This window comes from Bombyx mori, chromosome 18 (genome assembly GCF_030269925.1).
Source record: "Bombyx mori chromosome 18, ASM3026992v2".
Taxonomy (NCBI): Eukaryota; Metazoa; Arthropoda; class Insecta; order Lepidoptera; family Bombycidae; genus Bombyx; species Bombyx mori.
In genome coordinates this window covers 3312425-3329599 of record NC_085124.1, presented here as the reverse complement: position 1 = coordinate 3329599, position 17175 = coordinate 3312425, and the positions used below count along the sequence as shown (strand labels likewise).

Here is a 17175-nt window from a genome sequence, read left to right as displayed (position 1 = left end):
AACTTAATTTGATAGACAAAGAAATATCGTTTCATATTCAGAAAACGATTTTTATATTCTCACCCAGGCTTACGAGAAATCTGTTTTTTCTGCAGCTAAAATTAAGTTGTTAATTGTTTTCTTCGAAATCAATAATCGCTCTCATCATTATTTACAGTATTAAATAAGTTAATTGTGGTTAATGTTGCTAGAAATACGCCCTTACGTACATTTTATTATTTATATATCCTCATAATAATAATAAAATGAAATGAAATCCGGAAGCCGGCAACGATATTGTTGTTATTGTTTTTAAATTCGCCAACAAGCAGGCAAAGAGCGTAGCCTATACAGCCTAGTCTGTCATAGTTATATTTTTTATGTTAATAAAAATCCGGTGTATTTCTTTTTATTGCTTTTTGGGAGTTTTGACGTCAACTTGATGAATAGCACATTGAGTCAGCGTGAATTTCCGCAGACCTTTTATCTTGAAAAAAAAAAACAGTCACTGCTATGTTAGCCACGATTAAATTCTTTAAACTTGAAAGTGGTTTCTTGGGCTCTTCAAAAAAGTCTCTTGAACACTTAGGTAACTCTTACCATGTTTCGGATTTTTTTATTCATTTCATCGCACCATCATTCACAGGATTGTCATATAGCGCCCCAAGCCTCAATCAATTTTATTGCATATTCACTCACTTTTCGTACAACAGTCATGTTTTCGACATGTTTCTAAATATTTGAATGTATGAGCGCTGTTTCCTTTACCGTCCAGAAAACCGAATAACGAATATTTGACTAGGTTGTCAATGTCAATTCTCTTAGCAAACAAAACAGAACAGCTGATGATTACTTGATGATCATAAATCATAATAAGTACACTTAATTTTAAGACTAGACATATTGATGAAGGCTGAAGCAAAAGCGTTAAGAAATGCTCATCCAGTTTCCATATCTCTAATTTGTGTAAAGTGATTCTGTCTTTCTTCGTCGGCATGCCGCAACTGCGTTTGTATTAGGAACCCACTATATTTTCAAAATTACCACAAGAAATTTAAAGTTACATATTAAACTGCAACCGCCTGCTGTGTTAAACAAACGATTTAATTTATTTAGTACATTATAAGTAACAAGCATATTACATTATGCCTGAAGATAAGAAAAATCAGTAAGTATTTTCACAAAACCAACATTTAGAAAGGTTGTTTGGAAAGAACATCTGGTTCATTACATTTATTTTCGTTACGTGCATCGTTTTAAATTTATTCCTGAAATTAATTCCTGAAACAATGTACATTACATTATGATCTCAAATTTTTCTAATTATTATTAGGAAACGAAACGACCCTAAAGATCAGCGTCGCCCACGAGGTCGCCGTAATGATGCACAAGTCACAGACAAGAAGGCAGAAAAAAAATCTGATGAGCCCAAGGAAGTACCGAAAGGTTAATATTTTTTCATAATGTTGCTCTGATACTAATTTATCAAGTAATAAATTCTCTTCATATATCCTTCTTCTGCCCACTAATTGCTGTAGGTATCCACTCAGCTTATAATAAATCAGTCTAGGTATAGAAATATCTAATTTTGTTGAAATAGTTGTACTAAAAAATACCTGTACTCTACCATATGGTGTACCATTAACAAGTTTAATCATACTAAAGATTCTGTAGTTAAAACTACTTTCCATTCTTGTGCTTATTACTTTTATTTTTAGCTTTCATATTCACATTAAATTCTCGCAACTTGCAAAATCTGAAGATAATACTGGTATCTAAAGTCTTAACTAGTCTTAATGCTAACTAAAGTCATGTATACATATTACTATACTATGTAATGTGTACAGTTTATTAGAAAAGAATGTATCTATATTATGGTATGTACATTATTTTCTGTCTAGAATAGTGGTAGAATTTATAGGATCATCAATAGTTCACATTCATAACCTGTTTGCATAGTAATGTAAGTGTCATTGAATGTAATATAGAATTCTCAACAACCATTTGCTACTAATATCAAGTGGATTCTTATTCTAAAAACAAACACACACATGCACTAAAGTATTAAACCTAATTTTATATAAAACGAACATTACAGCTCCTGCTAAACCAACGTACCAAGAACCAGGGCCAGAATTTTATAAAAATCTAAAAAGGGAAACAGATGAGATCCTTAAAATCACAGAAGAAGAGAGTAACAAGTATAAAAAGAAGGAGATCCAGAGTAATTGGTCTAAATATGAAATGCCTATTGACAGTTATGATGAAATTGAGGAACAAGAAAATATGGGAGCAGATTATGAGGTGAAAGCAACAAATTTTAAAATTTTATTATAGTTGCTTTTTTTTATTGCTTAGATGGGTGGACGAGCTCACAGCCCACCTGCTGTTAAGTGGTTACTAAAGCCCATAGACATCTACAGCGTAAATGCGCCATCCACCTTGAGATATAAGTTCTAAGGTCTCAAGTATAGTTACAAAGGCTGCACCACACTTCAAACCGAAACGCATTACTGCTTCACGACAGAAATAGGCAGGGTGGTAGTACTTACCCGTGCGGTCTTACAAAGAGGTCCAGTAAATAGTAATAATAGTAGTAATTTCTATATAGTTGTTGTTGTAGTTCTAGGGTACCCTGCTGGTACGTAGGGCTCTCACAAGATGTCTCCACTAGAACATGTGTTGTGCTTGCTCCTTGATATCACTCCAGGTCATGCCAGCAGTCCTCATCTCACAATTTATGGGTTTTATTTTTATAATTATATAATAAAATAATTTAACCCATACAAAATATTTACTGATATTTTGCTGTGCTACCTACTGCATTACCAAAGGATAAACTAATAAGCCCCAAAGACTTATTTATATAGTAGCACCTAGTATAAACATAGACAACCATGAGGTGCTGTATCACAACAGTAGTTCATAAAACATGCACTTTTATTTGACCTTTTTAAAGGCGTCACTGTTAAAAAAATGTTCGTAGGATATACTAATTACTAATCTATATTCTAATTAGCAAGTTAGACAATTGATTGAAACTCATCTTCTGAAGTTACCACCCTTTTCTGCCATCGAAATATCTGTCAACAGTGCAATATTTATCCAAATTTCCAGTAACAATTGCATAAATCCATACTGTGTATCCAAAGACCATTTTAACACAAATGCTATCTGGCTTTGAATTGAATCCCTCAAGTGCTATGACAAGTCCTTGATATAAGGTTTCAAATAGGTTCTTCAGTAGGCAGCAACTTAATTATGCCTCTGGCATTACTAATGTTGGTAAGTAATGGTAAAGACTTACCATTAAGGGAGTAAGCTCATCTGCCAGCAATGACAATAAATAGAAAGTGTCCATGATTCAAACTAACACTTTCGGACTACCCACAATAAGGCAAACTACTTTTTTTTAGAAACTTATTGAAGCTCCCTTGGCAGTCGGGGGTCATTTTCAATTTAAGCACGAAAAAACATGGGAAACAAACACTGGGCCATCACCATACGACAAATATTTCGAAATAAACATGGATACCCTCAGCCTGGCTTTATCTACCATACCGTTCTATGAAAGGAATTCCATAGACAAATCATTTTTTACTGAAACGGACATAACGAATATGAATAACAGAGCCACAAGGTATAGACAAAAGTATTTCAATGAGAATAAATATAAAAATTGTAATGATAAAGATACCGAAGATAATTCTCCGCAACATGAAATTCAACAAAAAATTATTAATGATCTTATCAAGGAAGATGACAATGATGATAATGCAGCACAAAATACAGAATCAGCTAGTGATACATTAAAAAATGAGAATCCTACAAACTCAGAGACATCAATGGATATTATTGACTTAGAATCAAAAGAGGAAATATCAAAAGAAACTGTAATTTTGAATAATTCAAAACAAATGGAGCCAACAAGTCATATATGTCCTGTTGGTGTTAAAGTGAAAGATCATTCAAATGATAGTGAAGATGACTTTATTTTCGCAAAAATTGAAAAACCATTGACCAACCTTAAGACTGAAAAAGTACTGAATGAAATCAAATTGTCATCAGAAAGTAAGTAATGGTGATTTTATTTATAATCTAAACCTTAATCAATCTTCGTACTAGAATTCTTTTTTCATTTCAAACAGTTCCCAGGGAATCCCCATGGAATCCACGGTACATAGCCGAGAGAAGATTGTTTGAAACCTATAGGTCTACAAAGAAATTTTGCGTTCTGTGCTGTATTAGCAGGGAGTGCTCTGATAACTTTTTTCACAATACTGGCATGTTATTTTTAAATTTCTCACAACCCTACACCGAAGAGCACATACCAATTATATTGGTAAAATTGCACTCGCCCACAGCGTCGTTTACGGCTTGGCCGCACTCCAGGCATTGCTGATATCATTGAAAGCCATGGTGCGAATGTGTTACCAGTCACTATGTATTATGTATATCATAATAAGTATAGTCATTCTGCCGATCTGGATAGGTCGGAAGTTTCAATTACTTAGGACAGCTAAACTACCGACCCGGGACCTTCAGACCCGTACCAGCCATATCATAAAAAAGACACATTTATTTATCTCCATACTTGCGCACGTATGCAGGTATTAAAATGAAAGCTATAAAAAAACCTTTTATAATGATATATTTTAGATTCAAAATGATGAAAAGACTATTAAAAAGCATTTTGTAGATCCAAGCTGCTATATTTTAATTATCAAAACCGTCTCGTTAGTTTTTCTGTTCCATGTTTTGAAATTTCCATAAATATGAAATCTATCTATAAAATCGAACATTAAAGAAAGTTACTTAAATTAAATTTATGAATATAAGAAACCACAGTAACAGATACAAGCGGTATTAGGGAAAAGGAAATAAAAAATCCTTTTTATAAAAAAAATAAATTTATTTCAGTAACTGGAGATGTACAAGACAAGAATCCTGTAATCGAATCACCAGAAGATCTTGAGAAGTGGCTTGATGACTTTTTGGATGGTTAAAATTGAATTAAGAGCTTAAATTTAAAAAAATAGAAAAAAAACCGGCATCTAGCTTTAAAGACCATTGCGATTTAAAAAACCAAACCTATCAACTGCATATTTTAAATAACTTGAGTAATACTACAAATTATCATCGATTTTTATATATCTAAGTAGTGTTATTAAACAATGAGGACAATATTAATTACAGAGCCGGACTTGGTGCGTATGGGGGAATGGGATGGGACACGTGGTTGTTATCGATTTCCAAAGGCCAAAGGAAGATATTTTACCCAGAGTTCGGGTTGCGTTTGTTCAGCTCTAGCAGTTTTTTCATTTTTATTCGGTGACAGAGACCGCTATGTAGTTCCACTTCTGTGAAAGTGCTGCTCGAAGTATGCGCAGGGTCAAGTTTACGGCATCAGAACACGTTGCTGTAGACTGTAGCGGCGTATGACATTGAGAGTGGTTGCTGCGATGCGACGCTGGCTTGCAGTCGTGTTGAGCTGTGTTGGTTCGGATGCTGTGACGTCAACAACGCCCTCATGGTGTAAACTGCAGTTGTTTTGCGGCATGTCACTGGTTTACGTAATGTAACGGACACTGGAGAGATTGTCTGGCCGGTAGACCAACTGTTCGAACATTGCTATACGAAACTTGTACCAAAACTTATTGCAACTGTCATTAGCCGAAAAGTACTGCTATAACTTAACACAATATTAAAAAGAATAAAGGATTGAAGTTTAAACAATATAACATGAATTTACAAATATCGATTTTAATTAAGAATTCGTGGCAAGCAACTGCTTAAATCTGTTGAATATTAATATGTTATATAGCAGCTAACACTTCGCAACGCCGACAAAAAATTGTAATTGCAAACTTTTTTGAAAACTTTATTTATTTATAAATTCGCTGTATTTTTTTCCTTTAAATAATAATAAAATTACAGGTTTCATTTATAACCAGGCTTATTAAGCACTAGACATACTATTTAATTTTTAATTAATAAATCAGATTTTGCTTTTTATTTTCATTAACTAAGCTGGAAAATATCGCGTCGCAGCGATATCTGCTAAGAACTATAAAGCAAAAACTGCATGCTAGGTTACATTGTTCATGCCCCTGGCAACACTTTCTATTGACTTTGTATTGAATCGTTTTGCTAAAAATTTGTACATAAATGAAGATTGAATACATACTTACTTTTGAAATTAGATGGTCGAGGTTCGTAGACCCTGTTTCTATTAAAAATTCTAATACACTAACAATATATCAAATTAAAACATGTCCTCTGAATAGAGCTAACTTGACGTATAACGAATAAAGCTTATTAATGATACACTTTTTTGGAAGAAGATCTACGGCCACCTTCAAGATTTTGGATTTATAAATAACATTTATTAAAATTATGAACTGCATAGGTACATTAATATATGTATTGCTAAATTACAAAAAAAAGCGTGCAATATTTAAAAAACTTTATAATTCCGAAAACCCCCTCTTTTCATCATCGCGTATAATTCATCATATTTTATTACCAACACTTTATTTTAATGAAAATTAACAAACGAACACATGCAATTAAAAATGGCAAAACTATGAAAAGGTAAGCTATGAAGATCTTAGATTAGGTAATAAATAAAATACGAATCTCTTGTATTTAATATAAACCAGTACATTTTTATATATGTGTGATACTACATTTCATTTCAAATAAATAAAATGGCTATGAATATGTTTTTTATTCATTCTACCTTGTCAGATTAGTCGAACATATTTGAACATACTGGATAGTACAAAGTCTCGATAAAATCATTACTTGCACGTGTTTCTTAAATTCATTTTTTAATATTATATTAAATACGTTCATCGCCTTGCTGCAAATGATATGCGATTTTTAACTCATATAGTTTCGCTAATGAGCATCGATCTTCATTTAGTTCACGTCTGTCCATAGAAAATACCAATAGGAAAAAAGGAAACAAAAAAAAGACACTTTTCCCGTAAATTTTATTCCAATTCTACTATGCAGTAGTAATTTAATAATAGTTAAAAGGTTTTCTCCAAACTGTTCTACACGGTAAATTTATATTTAACGCTCATTCGATTTCAAACGTACGTAATCGTTACACAATTAAGATATTAGAATTAACTATATTCTAAAGATTAAATTAAAGTACATAGGTAATTGACACAAAACAAAACAAAACATGAAATATAATAATATGACCATACCAAGGTTGCGTAAAATGGACTTAATAAAATTGCTTAAATACCTATAAGCTACAATATTTGTGACTAATAATGGTATTGGTAATTGTTATTCTTATTACGTTGATGCATTTCATCGTAGCTCGGGGAGTTCCGCCACGCTGCCTGCTGGTTGTAAGGAGACTGCGGAGGCTTGTGTTGCTTGAATGTCTTCGCTCGGGCAGCCAACTGCGACACTAACTGCGCTGGGGTCAGATGTGCGATGGAAATATTGGAATTGCCACCAGAACTTCCACTAGGGTTAAAAACTGTCTTAGAACTAAGTAAATCCTGTTCCACAACCTGCGTGTGCACAGTGGAACAGAACATCTTTTTTTCTTCGAGATCCATTGAAGTTGCCGTATCCTGATATTTTGTTGATTCACGAATAGCACAAACGTCACAATAAGTTGTCGTTGTTTGTACAGCCACTTCTTTCATATTTGAAATTCTCTTCTTCTTCTCTAAGGGTCGCAACACTGATTTCTCAAGGTCCAAAGTTGAGATGATACTGTCTAAAACTCGCTTGTTGTGTTGGGCACTATCTCTTGAATCAAAGCTTTTTGTAAATAGGAATTCCACGTGTTGTTGTCTCTTCAACGGTGAAGAGTACCTTTGCTCTAAGTATTCCAATTTTCGTGAACGACTACTAGATATTATCATGTGTTTTGGCAATAGCAATTTTAGCAATTTGTTGACAGCCTGATTGCAATCATTCAAAACTGTGGAAACAAACAATTGGGTACATCACTTTTAAATCGGCAGAATCACCTTTAACACTTTAGACCTATTAGTTTACAACAAACTTTATAATCACGTTCAAGGGCATTGCAGTCAGCTGAGACAATTATATGAAGATCAATCATATTTAGCATTTTAATGATGATCAGTATTCTGGTCTCCACTACATGGCTTTAGAAGGGATCATACCAGTTGTTTTAATAACATCCACCAAGTTTTTATGGTCACAAGAAGCAACGACACGGCCGTACTTACGAAATAAGAGGAGCAGGCTAGTGAACGGATATTAATTTATCCAATTAAAATATCAAATGTATAAACCCTGGAACCTTATTTAGAACATAGTAATACAAACGAATGCAATTTTCCTATGGACATTAATTACACAGAGGGATTCATAATATGAGTCGTCTATTATCAAAGGTGGCAATCTGTGTATTTGGACAATTTTTTTTTATTGATATGTCAATACAGATTGATTTGTATATAATCGTCTCCTTCAAAGAATACGGTTCAAAACCTGCATTAAATAAAGGTTAATAGTTAACCTGTTATTTATCTAAGATGTCGTTCCGAAGAGTTTTGTGACTGCCAATGGAATACAAAGTCAATAATTCGTTTTTCTGATTTACCAATCATTGTCCAAAAGTCAGATTGCCGGCTTTGATAATAGTCGACTCATATGAAGTACATGTGCCAATTCCATTATTTTTTTTTTTTTTTTTTTAAGTGCCCTTGTAGGCATTCGAGCATGCGGCCCACCTGATAGTGAGTGGTTACCGTCGCCCATGGACTTCAGCAATGCCAGGGGCAGAGCCAAGCCGCTGCCTACCGCTTAATACTCTCCACAAGCCTCGTTTGAAGAAGGATATGTCATATCGCTCCGGAAACATAGATTAAACACATTTAATACATTAATGCTAACTTATTTCGGCCCTACGTTCTACTTTGTGCACTTACCCGACCCATAATACTGTTATAGCTCTTATATGAACTTATGGCATTAATTAATACAGCATCTTAAGTGTTCACACAAAAACGAAATGAAAACATGATTATTGTATTCCAAAAATTTTCATGTAAGTGTATCAATTAAATTAATACCTATATGGGGCTATTCATTATCAGTTCAGTGTGACCATCTGATTTCATTACATTAACTTACCGGACTAATCCTATCTAATCATAACCTCAGTTCACTATTTTACATTATACCTACTGAACGCAGTTTAAATGTTATAATTTTTAAAAAACCTTTGAATAAATATATTAACTATATTCAAATAAATATTGTTATATTATATATATTAAATCGCTGTCATTCAATGTGTAGCCTATAAGATTCAAAGAAAATGGACTGGTTGCAATGGAATGGTTGCAAAATATGGGACTGATGTTCACAATATTGAATTTACTATTCACTATAGTATGAATCAGTATCATAAAAAACAATTTTCGTGTTCATTAGTGTGGCGATATCTTCAATCAAGATACCTACTATATTTAGTAAAATATTTCTATTATTATATAAACTTACCTAAGATCCATATCAAAATAATGAACACTCCCATATACAACTGTATGCTTTGTAATATTGCATACAGTTGCCAACAAAAAAATATATAAAAATTGTTATGTTTAGTAAAATTTAATAATACCCACCTTCAAGCTTAGTCTTCGTCTCAATCACAGCAGATGCACCTGGTAAAATTAAATGAAATGAAAGATTAGTTGATGATACCTTATGTAACATATAATTTTGGATAATATGATGTCTAACCTTTGTTTGGCGTAAGTTTTAGGTAATCCTCTTTAGAGATTTTTCCTTCTGCGACTAACTGGAACAGTCAAACCACGTGACTAAAAGAACACAAATATTGAAAAAAAAAAACTGAAATTACAAAATGATATATTGTCATAATTACTTTTTCCAAAGCATCATATGGTGTCTGCGTTTCATTTATTTGTGTTGAAAGACTAGTTGGTGGAGTTAGTATTTGAAGGGGTTCAGAGGTAGGAATAGACACAGGTCCCGATGGTTCCAAAGGTGCAGGTGTATAACCACTAAAGCCACTGTAATCTGTATATGCCATCGCTTGCCCATAGTCATTTGGTATTGGAGCAAAATTATTTGGTTGTGGAACACCGTAGCCAGAGCTAGGGTATGGTTCATATGGAAAGTTAGAAGAAAATCTTTTAGTGTTGATAAAACTACGTTCTCTAGATTTCGAACGTGATCTGTAAGAATGGCGGCAAATGGGGGACCGAGACTGATGTAACCATCGTGGTTGGTGATGAGGGCTACTTCGGCGTGGGCTACGTCTTTGTGGACTAGGCCTTCGGTAGTATCTACGAGGAGTAGTTCGCCAAGAATGACGGAAATCACGGTGTGGGCTTCGATTACTATAATATGATTGTTGAGGACTTCTATGGGGGCTTTTATAGGGTGACCACCGATGTCGTGGACTACGCCGCTTTACTGACTCTAAGCGATACTTTTCTTTAGGGTTTGATTTTCGTCGTAGATTTTCTTCTACAATAGCAGGAGACTTTTTTTTCTCCATAATGTTTTCGTCTTGATAAAGATCATCAAGTTCAGTCCCTGGAGGGCATAGGTCAGCTACTGCAATGGCCTCCAGGTGTTTAGCAAGATGTTTCTTGACTTTGACTTCTTTATCTCGTAATATGGCTGCATTTGTTTTGGCGGGATCACGGCGGCTACCTGGCTTTATGTAGCTGTCAAGCGGAGACTTGGAATTGATCTTTGACACTGAAACTTTACTAGTAGATCTTTTTGATTCATCTATGGATGTGGACTCCTTTCTCTTAGTGTAAGTTTGTTCTATTTTGTCATGACTTCGTTTTTCGTGTTCAACTGGCTCATCTTCATTTCTATTGTTGCAGTCATCGTTCCAACTATCGATCACAGAGAGACCTTCCATGAACTCTTCTTTGCTAAAATCATCAAAAAAATCGCTAGGAATATCTTCAAGCCCATCAGCTGATTCTGATGACGCCTTAATAAATTCAGTCATTGTAATTTAAAAGTAACCCTAGAGTTTTTGTCTGGATTAAAATTTTTATGATAGTTTAATAGTAAAACAAATTATCAGTAGGTATACAATCAATTACACCACACAGACTTAAAACATACACAAAAAACAATTTTATTCGACATCTTCAATAAAGCAATAACACCCAGTATACTAATGTTGTCATATACTGTAAACAATCTTTAAATACACATAAAAAATGAAATGAAGTAATATTTTCTTAATTAATAATACATAATATTATGAATTATGTGTTTTAGGTTAAACAATTGCTCTCTGACTCTAGTTCTTAATTTTATTTGTTTGATTATTCAGTAGTCTATTGGACAGACAAGGGATAGCTGTTCATACATTCTCATTTAATTTTACAAAGGCAATTTAGATTCTGTTATATGTATAATATGAAATATAAAACACTTTATACTGGTGGTAGGACCTCTTGTGAGTCCGCATGGGTAGGTACCACCACCTATTTCTGCCGTGAAGCAGTAATGCGTTTCGGTTTGAAGGGTGGGGCAGCCGTTGTAGCTATACTGAGATCTTAGAACTTATATCTCAAGGTGGGTGGCGCATTTACGTTGTAGATGTCTATGGGCTCCAGTAACCACTTAACACCAGGTGGGCTGTGAGCTCGTTCACCCATCTAAGCAATAAAAAAAAGAAAAAAGCGGAGGCAAAGCTTCGTTTCACATAAAAATCACTCAGATTTTTTCCCCCGAAGATCCCAAAAGAAGTATAACCATAAAAATCAATAATCTTAAACTTGAATTCGAACTCTTTTTATTTATACAACAGCCAAAGATGCGATATGGTTGTAAACAGATGGTGTGTGAGTTGTTCCCTTTGTCTGTTCAATGGACGATTAAACTGTACGTGTATTATCTATGACCTAAGAGACGAAAAAAAACAAAAAAAAAATTCTGTGGTTTTCAATTTCGCGGTGTATACCGGGTGAATGAAGTTAGCCCCTCAAAAAAAATTTTTTTTCCTGTTTTCTACTTATTTTCTATTAATTCGTTTGTTCATCATTTGTTCTTGATTGTTCACTGTTAATAATTGTTTGTTCCCCATTTATTTATTTTAAAAAAAATATTAAAAATATATCTAAAAGTTAGCCCCTCGATTGCAATTTTTAATATTTTTTCGTCCTTAATTACTTGTAAATATTCATTTTCGATTGTTCTTATATAAAATACGTTTGTTCTCTTTCGAAATTACTCATTTTTTGTTTAATTAATTGTATTAGTTGAATAAATGTATACAAAATATGTGTACTGCGCATGCCATAAGTGTATAATCTATGGCGCATGCGTCAACTATAATGCCTAAACTTTCTACGCGGTTTTAATCGTGAAAAAAAACAATTATAAATCCTGAAGGATCAATTAATTGGTATACAGTTTAATTAAAAAAATTAAAAACAAAATAAATAAAATAATGTGCATTCGCGTAAAGTTAGCCCAAATACATTTTTTCCATCCTCCTATATACCTATCGCTATGAAGGTATAAAAAAGATAGGTTAAGAGTTCACATAGGTTATATAAACAAATAAGTAAATATGTTCATTATTTATCTTTCAAGAGATAATGTAGGTATACATTATAATAACATTTTGACACAGTCGAAATTATATTCCTAACATTAGTAAAATAACATTTTAATATTTTTTTTATAGGTTATGTATTGAAATTGTTGGAAAATTATTTCATGTTTTAGCTGGAAAACTACATGGAGAATTATATGCAATACAAGATAATGAGCTCCATTAAATGAATTCGAATGAAACCAAACTGTTTACCATCCAAATTCGATTGTCGGGCAGATAGAAAACGAAAATTCACTCATAGTGAACCTCGGCCTGCATTTGTGAAACGGCAAAGACTCACTATTATCAAGGAAATTAAAGAGACAACTAAAAATGAGATGTGTCGTATTATTATACCTTTGCCATCTTGTAGTCAAGGTAGGTGTAACTGTCAATAATTAGTTACACTCACAGATCTCCTAATCAAATAACAATATCAGAAAAAATGAGAATAGTTAGTTAGTTAGTGGAAGTAGCCAAAATGGGCAAGTGGATCTCAGTTCCTATTACATAAGGTACTAGGAAGTTTGTGAAAATGAAAATTTATCACAGTGTAATATCACTTACTTACTTTAACAGTGAAGGAAAACATTGTGATGAAACCTGCACACCTAAATGTTCTTAGGATTTTCTTAGGTGTGTAATCCACCAACCAGCACTAGGCCAGCGTGGTGGACTAAGGCCTAAAAACCCTCTCAATGGTAGTGAAGGCCAGTGTCCAGCAAGGGGATATATTATATGGGCTGATGATGATGACTAGGAAGTTAAATACTACTACTATGACAGTACACATATAATCCTATATATTTACAAACTATACGTTTGTTGGAAATTGCTAACATTATTTCATATTTCCAGATGTCCAGCCACTTGAAAATAGGTGTAGTAATGACAAAGCTATCCAAGTAGCTCCAGCACAGGAACACAAAGGCAAGGCAAGTGTGTATTGCCACATCACCCCTTAATATATCTGAAGCAAGTATAAGTAAACAATCAGAACCAGCAAAAAAAAAAACTGTTGTTCCTGAGGACAAATTTGACAGTGATGAGTCAAATGCACCAGCAACGGAAGGATCAACTGTTGACTATGGGTTATAGAAGAAGAAGATTAATTCATATTTATTTAAATTAATATTAATGAATATTAATTTAAATTATCGTGCAAAATTCGTGGTCAAAACATGTGTATTTTATAAATAAATATTCATTCTCAGTATTAATGTTGTTTTAATCATCGATTGAAAAATTGGTTCTTAATGAATTTAGTTGGAGCTAAATGCTGCTTGGAGCTTAATACTTTCGAATAACATAAACACGTGACTTTAAGCATAAACATATTTTTTAGGTAAATACTTTATTTAGCTTTGCTGGATTTATCCAAGATTTCGACATACCAAAATTTCATACAGGAACGACAGATAGATAGCTATCTGATTGAATACCCTTGTAGAATTGAGCTTCGAAGAAAAGTTTATTCTTATTCTTTATTAGACTTTATTCTAGTTGCAGTGTCGGTTAGAGAAGCTGTGCAAGCTTCTCTAACCGATACTGCATGGAATAAATAGTCATTATAATTATAAAATATATTTCTGTTTACATACCATACAATTTTCATAGTTCAAATATGAATTTGGATTGATATGAATTTATTTCGATTATCAAAATAATTTGTATTAAACATTTATATTTCCTCAAAATTTCTATTTTTATAATAATGACTGTGACCACCCCATAAATCACAAAATTAAAAATATTAAAGATAACTTATTTTTAAATCATATACATATTAAAAATTATAAACAGATCGCGAATTAAAATATTATATTATGCCTATCATTCTTAAATAATTCAGTAATGAATTTTCGCATCGCCGCGCCGTATATAATTAATATGAATAATAGGGTATTGCCCACTGTGCTAAAAAAAACATAAATTATGTTTTTTTGATAGATCTACAAACAAGCAAGTGAGTAATGCTATGTTTCCATAAATAAAAAGGCAAAAAAAAAAATAAAGAAAGATATTATGCACAAGTTCAAATGCATATGTATTGTGCTAAAAGTAAAACTTGCTACTTTTGTGTAGCATCCAGCAACTTTGAAAAAACTAATCAGGTCACTATAATTAGTAGGTATTGATTTTGATTCCGAGTAAGTTGCACAGTTGTTAGATAATGTAGTTTCTTTTTGGAAGAATAACAATTTTCTAATCTTACACAAAAATGTAATGTTAAATATTTAAAAAAAACTTTATACCTATTTTCCTTTTAGGGAGTACAAAATATTGATGTGTACAAAGTGAATGTGATTTAATAAAAATAATATTTCAATTTAAATTATGTTTTATTAAAAATTATTCTTAACATACAGGTACAAAGGTTACATAACATTAATATTTATTCCTTTTCATATATATAAGCCCATATTTAGCACATTTGTGGAAAACAGAATCAAAATAATAATGAGTTGCTAGCCATAGAAGACCAGCATAAAAGTCTTATTAAAATCTGTTCAGTAGTTTTTGAATGAAGAGTGAAAATACTTACAAAACTTCCTATTTATAAGTAAGGATTACTTATTTAATTAAAGAGTTTTGTAGGTGGCAAACTATCTAAAAACTTTCTATTTTCCACCAAGTTGACATCAATTATCCTTCCTGCATATATATTTATTGTATTGTTTTTTTTATAGTCTAACAAGGGGTGATATTACATTTGCAATTTCTGGGAGTTTGTTGAAAAATATATTGCTTGCTTGACTTACAGATAAATCGAAATCATCAGCCAATTGAGAGAATGTTCTATTTAATGTTATTCTCATCAGACATAATATAATATTTTATTCAGAAACATTTGTATGTTTCTCAATCAAGCCTATTATGAAACATAATTCTTGTGGAAGACCAATATATAAACGTTGTTTATTTTTCACTTTAGATAAAGTTGTTAACACATTCATTTTTTCAACTTTTTAGTCTTCTTGAGAACTATAGTCTGAAGTGCACAAGTCTTTGATGGAGTGGAGATATAGAGAGATAACTCATAGTCAACAGTTGATCCTTCTGTTGCTGGTGCATTTGACTCATCACTGTCAAATTTGTCCTCAGGAACAACATTTTTTTTTTTTTGCTGGTTCTGATTGTTTACTTATACTTGCTTCAGATATATTAAGGGGTGATGTGGCAATACACACTTGCCTTGCCTTTGTGTTCCTGTGCTGGAGCTACTTGGATAGCTTTGTCATTACTACACCTATTTTCAAGTGGCTGGACATCTGGAAATATGAAATAATGTTAGCAATTTCCAACAAACGTATAGTTTGTAAATATATAGGATTATATGTGTACTGTCATAGTAGTAGTATTTAACTTCCTAGTCATCATCATCAGCCCATATAATATATCCCCTTGCTGGACACTGGCCTTCACTACCATTGAGAGGGTTTTTAGGCCTTAGTCCACCACGCTGGCCTAGTGCTGGTTGGTGGATTACACACCTAAGAAAATCCTAAGAACATTTAGGTGTGCAGGTTTCATCACAATGTTTTCCTTCACTGTTAAAGTAAGTAAGTGATATTACACTGTGATAAATTTTCATTTTCACAAACTTCCTAGTACCTTATGTAATAGGAACTGAGATCCACTTGCCCATTTTGGCTACTTCCACTAACTAACTAACTATTCTCATTTTTTCTGATATTGTTATTTGATTAGGAGATCTGTGAGTGTAACTAATTATTGACAGTTACACCTACCTTGACTACAAGATGGCAAAGGTATAATAATACGACACATCTCATTTTTAGTTGTCTCTTTAATTTCCTTGATAATAGTGAGTCTTTGCCGTTTCACAAATGCAGGCCGAGGTTCACTATGAGTGAATTTTCGTTTTCTATCTGCCCGACAATCGAATTTGGATGGTAAACAGTTTGGTTTCATTCGAATTCATTTAATGGAGCTCATTATCTTGTATTGCATATAATTCTCCATGTAGTTTTCCAGCTAAAACATGAAATAATTTTCCAACAATTTCAATACATAACCTATAAAAAAAATATTAAAATGTTATTTTACTAATGTTAGGAATATAATTTCGACTGTGTCAAAATGTTATTATAATGTATACCTACATTATCTCTTGAAAGATAAATAATGAACATATTTACTTATTTGTTTATATTACCTATGTGACCTCTTAACCTATCTTTTTTATACCTTCATAGCGATAGGTCTAAAGGAGGATGGAAAAAATGTATTTGGTCTAACTTTACGCGAATGCACATTATTTTATTTATTTTGTTTTTAATTTTTTTAATTAAACTGTATACCAATTAATTGATCCTTCAGGATTTATAATTGTTTTTTTTCACGATTAAAACCGCGTAGAAAGTTTAGGCATTATAGTTGACGCATGCGCCATAGATTATACACTTATGGCATGCGCAGTACACATATTTTGTATACATTTATTCAACTAATACAATTAATTAAACAAAAAATGAGTAATTTCGAAAGAGAACAAACGTATTTTATATAAGAACAATCGAAAATGAATATTTACGAGTAATTAAGGACGAAAA

At 32.6% G+C, this 17175-nt stretch overlaps 2 protein-coding genes and 2 long non-coding RNA genes across 5 annotated transcripts; 2 read left to right on the top strand and 2 right to left on the bottom strand.

The window, feature by feature from the left end:
* The first annotated feature begins 784 nt into the window (after positions 1-784).
* On the top strand, positions 785-6700 carry LOC101736099 (uncharacterized). Its single transcript, XM_004928118.4, has 5 exons — positions 785-1147; positions 1313-1425; positions 2078-2283; positions 3396-4050; positions 4900-6700. Exons 1-5 carry the CDS (start codon positions 1125-1127, stop codon positions 4983-4985), a joined length of 1083 nt encoding a protein of 360 aa, XP_004928175.1. The 5' UTR covers positions 785-1124; the 3' UTR covers positions 4986-6700.
* A 263-nt stretch (positions 6701-6963) lies between these two features.
* On the bottom strand, positions 6964-11349 carry LOC101736235 (uncharacterized). 2 transcript variants are annotated; one of them, XM_004928120.5, is made up of 5 exons: positions 11113-11349; positions 9884-10913; positions 9739-9796; positions 9621-9659; positions 6964-7939 (listed from the first exon to the last, which is right to left on the bottom strand). In XM_004928120.5, the coding sequence occupies exons 2-5, from the start codon at positions 10898-10900 to the stop codon at positions 7266-7268; spliced, it is 1788 nt and encodes a 595-aa protein (XP_004928177.1). In that variant the 5' UTR covers positions 10901-10913; positions 11113-11349; the 3' UTR covers positions 6964-7265. The 2 variants fall into 2 exon arrangements, with proteins under 2 accessions (XP_004928177.1, XP_004928176.1); XM_004928119.4 differs by having other exon boundaries at positions 9884-11330.
* A 616-nt stretch (positions 11350-11965) lies between these two features.
* LOC134200543 (uncharacterized) lies at positions 11966-14933 on the top strand. Its single transcript, XR_009975507.1, has 2 exons — positions 11966-12976; positions 13457-14933. It is a non-coding gene; the product is annotated as an uncharacterized LOC134200543 (long non-coding RNA).
* Positions 14922-16778, bottom strand: LOC134200544 (uncharacterized). Its single transcript, XR_009975508.1, has 2 exons — positions 16351-16778; positions 14922-15870 (listed from the first exon to the last, which is right to left on the bottom strand). It is a non-coding gene; the product is annotated as an uncharacterized LOC134200544 (long non-coding RNA).
* Positions 16779-17175: the final 397 nt, after the last annotated feature.